Source organism: Macadamia integrifolia, chromosome 6 (genome assembly GCF_013358625.1).
Source record: "Macadamia integrifolia cultivar HAES 741 chromosome 6, SCU_Mint_v3, whole genome shotgun sequence".
NCBI lineage: Eukaryota > Viridiplantae > Streptophyta > Magnoliopsida > Proteales > Proteaceae > Macadamia > Macadamia integrifolia.
In genome coordinates, this window is record NC_056562.1 from 10,053,400 (window position 1) to 10,065,405 (window position 12,006).

General features: G+C 36.0%; 1 protein-coding gene across 11 annotated transcripts in view; it reads left to right on the forward strand.

Annotated features, from left to right (window-relative positions):
- The first annotated feature begins 6,188 nt into the window (after positions 1 to 6,188).
- The window catches only part of LOC122080744 (spermine synthase-like), a 12,946-nt gene continuing 7,128 nt past the window's right edge, over positions 6,189 to 12,006 (forward strand). For 8 of the 11 annotated variants that reach the window (XR_006140895.1, XR_006140896.1, XM_042647562.1 and 5 more), the window contains exons 1-7: positions 6,189 to 6,328; positions 7,094 to 7,314; positions 7,474 to 7,518; positions 9,813 to 9,889; positions 10,014 to 10,136; positions 11,634 to 11,738; positions 11,845 to 11,917. Coding sequence is in view for 9 of the 11 variants with exons in the window: in XM_042647562.1 (XP_042503496.1) it covers positions 7,125 to 7,314; positions 7,474 to 7,518; positions 9,813 to 9,889; positions 10,014 to 10,136; positions 11,634 to 11,738; positions 11,845 to 11,917 (613 nt within the window). In the remaining 2 variants the exon portion in view is untranslated. The remainder of the gene's footprint in view (positions 6,329 to 7,093; positions 7,315 to 7,473; positions 7,519 to 9,812; positions 9,890 to 10,013; positions 10,137 to 11,633; positions 11,739 to 11,844; positions 11,918 to 12,006) is intronic. The other 3 variants (XM_042647566.1, XM_042647563.1, XM_042647567.1) reach the window with 3 other exon arrangements.

The window sequence follows — 12,006 nt, forward strand, 5'->3', positions numbered from 1 at the left end:
CAACTACGTGTATTATGTTTTGAGGAATTGAAATCGGGTTGTCGATTCTGGTCGAATCAAATTTGGATCAGTCGATTTCAATTATGGTCTGGGTCTATTCCTGCATGATTTTTAGGGTTCAGGTTGATTTTGATTGATTCCGACTAATTCCAGTTGAATCCAAATCAAATTTTTTTTTGGATGTTATAAACAAAAGGGGGCGGAGGCAGCGATCAAATTACCATTTGCCACATTCCTCATGTTGGAATGGGCAGTGGTTCTACTACCGTTTGCCAATGTTGCTTCTGCTATAGAAGCGAAGAAGGAAACATGTTCAGAAGTGGGAACTAGCTTACACTGTACATCAGTTACGACTTTATAATTTTCAAAAAAGTGGGAACCACACTTAAAGGCCACAGAAAATTTCCTAGATCAAAAGTGAGCTGTTGAAGTGTTTCAGAGTTAGTCCATATTTCTATGAGATTTGCTCCTCGACCTATGGCATATTCTGCTCTAAACAAAAGGGCACCGGTGCATCCTTCAGTAAGGTTTCCTATCATTAAATAATCTGCAAATAGTAACTCTTTATCATCACCATTTAGTAACCCCACAGCCCATCCTACGAACCCATGTTTTGGTTTATGTATAACCACCAAATTAGAATATGGTTAGGATGATTAGAGGCTAGATTTTGAATGTTGGGAGTGGTACAGTTTTTGGAGTCAGAATCGGTTGCACAGAATACACGGCTCAAGTTATGAATCCAATTAAGAGCTGGATTCATAATATCATGGGGGGTTAGGTTTAACCTTCTTAAATATTATATTGTTCCTATGGTTCCAAATAAAATAGAAAACTATAATAAAGTTCTGAAAGAAGTATTCCCGGTCCTGTCTGGTCCAGTTGTCAAACTTATAGAAATACATGATAATATCTTGAAAAGTTGAAGCTTGGAAAACCGTGGTATTTAGTCTTAATGGGCATGTTGCCCAGATGCATTTAGAAAATTCGCATGATAAGAATAAATGCCACATGGTTTCCTGATTTGAATTACACAGGACACAATGATTGTCCACAAGTATCCATTTTCCTAGCTTATCCCTTGTTGGAAGTCCACCGATGGTAGCTCTCTAGAATAAAGTCTTAAATTTTGGATGGATATTTGTCTTCTAGAAAAAACGCCACCAATGTGAACATAGAGAAGAGCATGAACACCTATTAGATAATCCAATAAAATTATTAAGTGATTCGTTACTAAAAACTTAGCAGCCATTTTGGCATAAAGGACTCCTGTTTTTTTATTTAAGACACCTCCATTGGTCCTGTATATGATTAGTTTGAATTGAGAAGATGGAGGAGCCATAGTGAATAGGTAGGTAAGTGCTAAGAAGATTGACATCCCAACGATCATTTATCATGCAATCACTTATCTTCTTATCCTACAAAGAATTAGGAATAGAAATATCCGCGGAGCCTAGAGATCTCGTGGACTGGAGTTTGGTGAGAGCTGGTATCCATGTGTCCCAAGTCAAGTATGTGTTCCTGCCATTGCCAATGATGTGTGTACGCCATCGGGATAGGATAGGAGAACAAAGGTAATACTATTCCACGGCCAAGACCCTTTCTTTTTCAAGGTAGAAGGATGGAATAAGCTTATGTTTGGGAAGTATCTACATTTTAAGATACGAGCCCAAAGGGAATCAGGTTCAGTCATTAGTCTCCATCCCAGTTTGCATATTAAGGCTTTGTTTTGAGTTTCTGAGGATTTAAATCCCAATCCCCCCACACTCTTGGTTTACACATTCTCTTCCACCCCAATTAGATGGGTCTTCTTCTTGCCTGCTATGTCACCATTCCAAAATTTGGAATAAATAGAATCCAACTCGGTCCAAGTTTTTTTGGGGAGAAGGAAAGAGGACATAAGATAAGAAGGGGTAGAGGCGAGAGTGGAATGAATCAAGACCGATCTTCTTGCAAAGGTAAGTTGATTTGCCTTCCACTGAGTCAACTTGTTTTTCACCTTGCTTATCATGTTATGGAGACATCCTCTTTTAACATCCTTAATGTTAGATAAGTCTTCCAATGTAGCATGGTAAAAAATTAAAGTATCATCAATAAAAAAGAGATGTGAGACTTCAGGGGCATTCTTAGAAACCTTAATTCCCCTAAACAAATTAGCATCACAATAGCAAAATAAGAGTCTAGATAGACCTTCCATCACCAAAATAAATAAAAAAGGATTGAACGAACAACCCTGTCGAAGACCCTTAGAGGGTTCAAACTACAACAATGCGGAGCCACCAAGCTTAATGGAAATGGTTGGGATACTAATGATGTAACTAATAAGATCACCCCATCTATTTCCAAACCTGAGATAATAAAAAATATTCCAAATAAATCTCACTCCACCCAATCATAGACTTTGGCCTTGTCTAATTTCATGGCAACCCATCCAATCTTATTCTCGGATTTATTCAGGATGTGAAAATTTTCATCTATCAAATCAAAATTGATAGATATCGTTTTTACTATCAATTCAGTTTACTTGAACCGTGTTTTTGATATCTCTACGGAATTGAGGGAAGTTGTGACATTTGTCATCACTGTGCTGGTGGATCAGAAAGTAGACAGTTGAGTTCAGTGCATAAGGAAAAGTTTTGCTGCCCAAAAACCAAAAGTCAGAAAAAGTGAAACTTGATTTTGGCCTTTTTCTTTGGGGTAATAAAAATTTCATTTAGATAAAATGCAGGAGCAAGACGAGCTTTGGATACAAAGTATTTATAAGGAAAGAATAGAATACAATATTATCTTACATGTTATTGATAAGGCTTTCGAGACTAAGGTTTGGGTCAAATTAAAAAAAAAATAATAAAAAAAAATAATCCCTCGAGATAATGCTGTTAACGCAGCTTACCAGATAATTAGGTACATGAAAAAAAGCCAAAACAATAAGAAAGGGGAGTGGGTGTGGAGTATCAAAGATGTTGAAGGAAATGCTATTGGATATGAGGTAATAAAATATAGTATTGATATTGTATCAGTCACTTCCGATATTAATATTTATGGCTGTAATAGTGTTAGGCTTTTGAAAATCCCAATCTAACCTTAGTTGCCTTAGCTAGGCCCAGGCCTAACCCAGCCCTAATTCTGGGCTGTTCCTGATTGGACCTACAGTATCTATTGAAAATTTATTAGCATTGAAATGGAGTGGGTGTGATAAAAGATCTAACATGTGATTGGTCAATGAAGTATGTAACTACTGAGTAATAAATTCTAAAAGGGCGAAAAAAAGTACTAAGAAATAAATGGTATAAGTGTGAGATTGGGAGAGAATAGAGGAGAGTCCAACTGAGTACAGAAGGTTTCTACTGATTATTATATAAAATTAGGTTCAATTGAAACTTGGGTAATTGATGATCAAATGAATCGGGTAGATAATCCAATAGAAACATTGATTCTATCTGAATGTTACCTCGGTTCATTCTCCATATTGGCCTGGACATCTAAAGCAAATAAGCCCCCTTATCAAAGATGAAAGCCAAGGCGGACAACAAAGGCCATTCTTGATATCAACAAGATGAACGCCTCTCATGCCATTACATTCTTTTGTGCGCACCTCACCTTAGACTCTAGATCCCTAGTCCTAATCTTGGGTTTAATCCATTTTAAAGCATCCCGCTTCCCACTTCAAAAAGAAAAGAATCGGTCATTCTGAGACCTCAACCCTGACCTAGCCCAACCCTGACTCAAGACAAAGATTTTTAGCCATAATCCACCCCAGGGCCAGAAATCTTAGACCAGGCCTTGTTTAGGCTCAAGGTCGGCCAAGGTAGGCTTGGGCCGGTAAGGCCAAACTTGCACCCTATTGACCCGAATATATCGATTGAAGTGATCTGTATCGATCTGATCCTAGATCAAACATGATCATTTTTCACAGTATCGACGCCAGTATCTGTTATCATTATTTCAATTAAAAAAATAAAACAAAACAACAGGAAAAAAAACAAAAAAAACAAAAACAAAAACAAAAAAGACTTTCTAACCGTATCAATCGATAAGTATCAATGCAATATCAATGTCAATCACCCTTGATACTGATAAGTATCGACGAAGGAATACTGATGCTTAAATCCATGGCCCCGATTACCACATTAGTCTATGTGGTAGTTAAGGCATCACTTCATCTATGATTAATCCAATGTTCCTCTCTAAGTTTGCTTTGATTTTAGAGGGTGCGGAGGGATGTTATATCAAAGACAAAATCTTATAGAAGAAGGACATTCTAAGGATGTGGTGGCAATCTCATTCACCTCGAGATATCAGCTAGTCACATCGTTCATGAGGTTAAAGTGGGATTATCAATTTTTAGAATCTAATTTTTTCTCTTTTAGTTGTCTTTTATTTGGATTTTATGATAGATAGAGTGATTTGTATATCATGATATGGGATAAAGCGAGTTATGTCCCTTTTTTATTTTTTTAATATTTTGTTTTTCTTATTAAATAAAACTCTAGAGGTTTCCCAAAGTACCCATAAAATATTTGGACTAAAATAAATGATATTTAAGCTATGAAAGTTTCCTTCAATTAAAGAGCTTCAAGAGTAATAGGAAAAGAATAGGAGCTACAAGAGCTTCAACCAATGGTCTCACTCATCTTGGATTTAATGGATTTTAATTAAATCTTTGAATAACCGGTCCAGTGGTTGTGGGGCTGACGCAAATCACCTCCAAGGAATAGTCAAGGGAATAGTCAAGCTGGAGGTTTGGATACCCTCGTTAACCCAAATAAATAAATAAATAAATAACTTAGTAAATCTTAATCATGCTAATGTTAGCGGAATTTTCAGAGATTGTTATGGTGTTCCTCTTGGAAGTTTCTTAAACTATGTGGGTTCCAAATAAATTTTGTGAATAAATTCTCTACGTTTCTTATTAACATTGAGTTTGCTAAAAATAACAAGGGGAAAATGTTGGGTATGCCGTCGATATCAAGTATATTAGCATTTATTGTGTCTATCTCTCTTTTCCCTTTTTTTGAAATGATCCTCATATCCTTCATGAATGATACTCCATCATGTGTTCCTATTGGTGCTATCCACTAGCATACTTGATATCGGCGGTATACCTATCCCTCTCCCAATAACAATATTAGTAATTTATGGATAGAAAGCAACTCTTGGGCGACGAATACTTTCTATGATGCATCATCAATCAATTCCTTAAAAATTTCAACCATTATGGGCTCATCATAAAAGTTATCTCGAATCTATTTCTTGGTATATTTCTCATTTCTTCATAGAGATGAGTATGGTGGCTGATTTATTAGCCAAGGGAAGTGTGGATTTATGCTTGAATTTTTAGTTGGACAAGAAGTCATCTTTTGTTAACTAAGAAAATAATATGGGATGGTTATAGGTATGGGCACGAATTTTAGCTTCTTTTGAGGCTGGAGGTTTCTGCTGATGGCAACGTTGAAGATGGTTTTCTCCAGCTATCTTGATTAGTCTTATTCTTTGTTGATGGCTATGTCATAGGTGAAACATTTTTTATGTAACCTAATTGTAATTGGGTCTCCAAAATTTTTACTAACCAAAATCAAACAAAAAATTGAAACCAAAATTAAGTTCAAAATCAATCCCAATTGATACATTTAATTATAAAATATGGTTATGGAGAAAAAACCCTACCAGTCTGATGTTTCCTATGCCTAGACATAATTAGGTGTGAAAAGACTTAGATGCCCAGTGCATTGGGTATTTTCACACTCAACTGTATCTGGGCGTGAGAACGCTAGATTTGCAAGGATCTCTTGCCCAATGGTTTTTAAAAGAGAAAACATCAACTCAAGCTTCTCCCAATTGGAAGGGGTCGGCTTCATGGATCCGTCAAATAAAAAGATAAAAGAATAAAGAGAAAAAAATGTGAAAAAGATAAAGAAAAGAAACAAGACAATGCAACACCTGCGAGTCATTCCACTTAAATGCAATTAGTAATATGGATTTTTGCTCTCTAGGAGCCTCCCAAGGCCTCCTTTGAACATGTTCATACTATCTCAAGCGACATTCTTGGAGCTTGTCTTGAATTTAGGCTAATCCCAATTTAGTGGAGGAAAAAAAAAAAAAAGTTATTAGGGGACATATTAGTCATTTCGCTGAAGAAGAATATGTATGAAACTATGAATTATGACACTGTAAATAGCCATCACCCGCCTCAGCATTTCCGCCTGAACGGGAAACAGAGGTTGAAGGAGAGAAAGAAAGGCGCTCTCACATAAAAGAGGCTTGGCGGCATTTGCTTACTGGTTGTCTCAAACATTCGGAAGAAAACAATCACCTCCATTAAAATCAGGTAACAGAAGCAAGGTTCTCTTTCTTCTCTTCATATCCCTCTCTATTCACTTGCCAAGCGAAATGCATTCACTTGAAGAAGAATTCTCCAAGTTTTCAACTTGGGTCCTTGAACCCTAGGTTGCTTTGTAACTATCGAACTAAATATGAAATGCGTCCTCTCTTTCTTTGATTCTCTTCCTTGTAAGCTGAAGATCGATGGAGTTGTTAAGGCTGTTAAGTTGTTTTCCTCTGATCACTATAAAATCATAGTTTAGAGGTCTCACAGGGGCGTTTCTTTTGGTGCTATTTTATCTTATGGAGGAACTGTGATTAGAGAAGTGTTTATCGACATTCTGAATGCTTTGCTGAGGTTTCGTATTGCTAATCTCCTTTTTTGCTTTTTTTTTTTTTCCATTTGATTAATGAGAACTTTGGATATTGTGGGTATTCGTTTGGACTTAATTGGACGTGGAGGATTTAGCTAATTTGGAAAGTGGGTTCCTTACAATTTTGTGTAATCTCTTATTCTTTATTTTCGTTTAATTGGGTAGGAATTCTTGTACTTAGTAATGCTAGGATTTAAGAGCTTAAAAGAAGAAAGAGGCTGGAGTAAATTAGCTTCAATCCAGGTTTTCATCTATTTTCTTTTTGAGACATAAAGAAGTGTGTACTCTGTCTTGATTTATATTTTCTATTGGAGGAAGAATGTTGACAGATAATTGTCTTTCTTTTTTCCTTTATAAATTCATTTTTTCTTCTCTTTTTCTTAATTTTTGGTGTTTAGACACTGGAGACGCTGAAGAAAAGAATTATCTATGGAGGGAGACCCCGGAAAAGATTTGGTATGCCAGATGGTTATGGATGGGAAGGCGACTGAAGAAAATGGTCTATGGAGGAATATCCCTTCCTGTTGCACTAAAGCAAGGTCTTCGGCAACCAAACTTGAAGCAAAATGCCACTCCACAGTTGTTTCCGGGTGGTTCTCAGAACCTCGATCTTGTTCTGGTCATGATCAATGATGTTTCTTGTTTAGTTCTTAGTACCTTCTTATTGCACCTTGATGTTTCTTGTTTAGTTCTTAGTACCTTCTTATTGCACCTTGTTTTGTCTATATAGGTGTTGTTCCTAACATTTTCTTCCTTTTGCCATCTATTATCATTGCAGATGGGACTGCCGACCTGCTTTATTACAACAATCCTATGTGGCCTGGTATGCATTACCTTCATCGAACTCTGTACAATTAGTCTGTGGTGATTCCCTTAGGGCGTGTTTGGTTGGGTAAATCTATTAAAAGTCAATTTTAGAATTGCAATTCTTATTTTTTAAAGTTGTTTGGTTCCACTAGAATGACTTTCAGAACGGAAGCACATGCTTCCACGAATCTCCATATTACAAAGTACGTCATCGTATCTGAGTTTACCTTAACACCAAAACTCAGATTTGAGAGATGTTTTCACAACATAATATAAAAGGAATAATCGAAGAAATAATTACAGAAGTCGGGAACACGTTCAGACAAAGGTATTCAGTCGCGATATTTTTTGGTTCACTACTCTCCCACCGATGAAGGAGACTACTGACCGCCGGCGAATGAATGCTTTCGAACAAATATTTCTCCTTTTCGCTCTCTCTCTCTCTCTCTCTCTCTCGCTTTGTCGCTCTCTGTGCTGAACATAAATAGTTCCAGGGTTTTGCATTTAAACTCAGATTGGAGGTTTGTTGGGCATATTTGAACTGTTTGCTGCCTGTTATGGAAGATAGATGTGGTTTCGGTTGTTTTTTTTTTTAAGCTTAGGGCTACCATATTCACCTAACTGTTGTAGCAACGGCAATCGAGTGACAGGTGAGGGAGGGGGGATTCCCTATTTCCACTTCAAAATCCCATTTTCCCCCTTTTTTTTTTTTTTTTTAATCACTCATCCATCATCCATCTCTCTTTTCCTTGTTCGAAATTCTCCAAATCTGATTTGCTACCTTTTTTTTTGCCGACTTGATACTTTGGAGACTCTAGATTTCTCACTCATCAGTATTGCCCATGAAAATCAATATATGCTTATCTCTTTTTTCATGAACTGATACGGTTTTCTTGGTGTAGCCGATGCTTTGAACCTCATATGTCCAATTATCATTCTTATCCCCAGAAGGGATCACTGGAGTGGAACCATTTATATGGTGAAGGTTTTCTATTCCACAACCCCAGAAGTCGTTAAATAAGGGATAATTGATCTTTTGTTTCCATAAAATTGGTTCTGAGGACTATAATGAGAAAGTATTGCTCTAGCTGAGAGAAGGGAAAGGCAACAACTAAGAAGGGCAAAGTACAGACCATATATATAACCCATTGAAATTCTTGTCCTTCTCAGTTCAATTGGCTAGGATGACTTGACTCTTAGTCAATCGAAACTGGACTCTTTTCTGATGAGTGACTTTTGTTTTTTAAATCTTGAATTCTATCACTGTGTCCTTGAGTTGGGGTTTAATGAAGTGTCAATTTATTTAATTTATACAATTTCTCTTGTTGGAACAGAGTAAGAAACTAGTAGGTAATTGAATACAAGATTTTCTAATCTACTTTTATTATCACAATTGTTTTGCTTGTTTAATGCTTTGTTCTCAGTTTCATTGTAAATAAAACAGTTTACAGGAAGAATTACTACATATAATTATGGTAATAAAATAGACTTTTAGGAAGAATCACTACATAGAATCATGTTAACCAAACAATTTTTCAGGAAGAATCATTACACAGACTCAAAGTAACCAAACAGTTTTTCAATTACGAAGATTGTTCAAGAGAACGTCTCTCAAGAGATTGACATCTATATTCGATACATGCACCATTTGATTTAGACAACCAAACACGTCCTTAGATTTTAGGTAATAGTGGCATATAGCAAGCAAAAAATGCTCATTAAACACATTATTATTATTACTATTATTGTTGTTGTTATTATATTTCTTCTTTGCTTGCACGATATTCACCATTTAAATCATGTGCAGCACATTTCCTGATCCTGAGTTCTGTATTTGCAAAGTATATTCTTAATAACTATAAAAAGAAAAGAAAAGATTAGAGAAATCATGAAAAAAATTCTTATGATGGATGATTGAGAGTACCAGAAGCACCTTTGGTTCTAAATGCCTGTTTGGTGATGCTTTGTAATGGGAGATCAATGGCTAGAAAAACAATCTAAGAATGCTTCGGAATGGTTGGCTTCTTTGTACAGCGCTCCAAAGGGTCTACAAGTTGTTATGTTTGGGATCACACTGATGGTTAATTATACATTTTTTTGTCTTGCAATTTATTTATTCGATGCTTATATGGCCCAAATGTTAAATATCCGCACCATCATACCTATCTCAAAAACTGGCACAACTTACACTTTTACTTTCAAGATGCAAATAATTTCCCCCCCCCCCTCTCTCCCTTTAACTTATTTAAATCAATGAAACAATACTTATCATCTATTTTCATGTTGCATGCTTTTGAATCCATTTTGTAGGGGAGGCACATTCTCTTAAAGTAGAGAACATATTATACAAGGGCAAATCAGAGTTCCAAGAGATACTGGTTTTTCAGGTTTATATTTTCATTTTGAAATATTTGACTATACATAGAGAGATGATTTAAATTTCGCATTATCATCATCTTACAGCTTCTTTCTTATTATATTTGCTAATGGTGATATGTATTTTTTGTGTAGTCCTCAACATATGGAAAAGTACTCGTGCTTGACGGTATTGTTCAGTTGACTGAGAAAGATGAATGTGCCTACCAAGAGATGATAGCTCACCTTCCCCTTTGTTCGATTCCATCTCCCAAAACTGTAATTTTCTAATCTTTTGTAGCATGGGTCCATGTTCCTTGTTGATGCTACTATCTCTATAGTGGGTATTATGGGTTTACTGTTGTGTCCTATATCATATTTGCCTGGTCAAAAAGAATTTCTACCAGTGCATTGCTTAGCTACGTTTTTCCTAAAGGATATTTTAACTAACTTCATCATTTGGAAGAACTATCATTTTGGACATGCTTATGGATTTTTGCTAATTATTAACTGCTTTAGTCGCATCGTAATATGAGTGGGACACTCTTCAATTTTTTCTGTGTACTTTCTGTTTCTATAGTTGCAGTTTGAGTGGCACCCTGTTCAAAATACTTGATGAAACTGTAAATTCTAATCTTGCTATGTAGGATCAGAGTTTCTTTTTAAATGTCCAGTTTCAGTTCAGTAACTTCTGATTATTATGGCTACTTTAGAATGCAATAAGATTTGACTTTTAGTCCATTAAATAATTAGACAAACGAATAGCTGTCTGAAAAAGAGAAATTTCAAATAATCGAACTTTTAGTTCGTGGAAGAATTAAACTTAACCGAAGGATTTTGATGCCACCTAATTTGGATATCTTGAGTTTGGATGTAGTGCACCTTTTTTGTTTTCTGTATGAGGCATCTGTCCTTGGTTATGTCATGTTTTACCTTTTGTAAGTTGTAATTCATTACAAATAAAAATCCCTCCTCTTTGGGTACTACTCTATAGGGCCAATAGTTTCATCAAATCAAGAATCAATTTTAGTTTCTACCATGTGAGCTGAAGTATTGGCTAAAAAAGGTATACGTACATATTAATTTACATTTAGGCATGCCCAGCCTTATCAGGTGTTGACTTTGGCTGGCTGCATGGGGTGTGGAAATTTAGCCTTATCTCAACTCACATGTGTCAAGCATCTCAATCAGCTTTTCTTTATGCAAATGGTTTCTTTAGGTGGGCAGCCCTATAGAGGAATCTCTAGGGTTATAACCTTGGGCTCTTTTATTTGCAGCTCAGAGGTGCTCAAATTATCTGGAATAGGTGGCCAAATCACCCTTGACTCATGGTCCATATTTCCTTTAACCTTACTAAAACCAGTCTTAACATTTGATTTTCCGAGTAGATTCACAAAATGCAATTTCAACAAATGCTTGTAGGACCAAATTTTATCGGGTTTTTTTTTTTTTTTTTTATGAAAACGATGACATCCAACCTCGTCTAGGGGTCATCTAAAGAAGGGACGCCACAGTCATCTAGACATTTCTGGAAGTAATTTAGTAATTTACCATGCATCTGAATGTATGATATGGTCCTTTAGTGACTTCATGTTTCTATGTCTTCTGTTTGTCAAAACAGAGGTAAAGAATTCATGACTTGTAAAGTTTTTGGAGCTGATTTTAACCAGAGTTGGTAGCTCTTTCTCATGTACGTCGTGATGAATTATCTTTTATTGAAGAGGAAGAGGGAAGTACATTTTACTTTCTAAGTGTTTCTGGAACTGCTTAATGCAGGTTCTGGTTGTAGGTGGTGGTGATGGTGGGGTTTTGAGGGAAATCTCTCGCCATAGCTCTGTAGAACACATTGACATTTGTGAGATAGATAAGATGGTGATAGATGTGAGTATGTACTGAAACATTAGATAGATGGATATTTTGTTCATGTTCATGACTAATTTTTTATTTTAACATCTCTCTTGACCTAACTGTTTGTCTTCTATTCTAGGTGTCTGAGAAGTTCTTTCCAGATTTATCTGTTGGATTTGAGGATCCTCGTGTCCAACTTCATATTGGTGATGGTACGCTGGACATTTGTCTACTTGATTGTGCTTGCCATTATTGAACCATCATCTATTTGTGCCTTCAATTTGTGTGTGTGTTTTTTTTT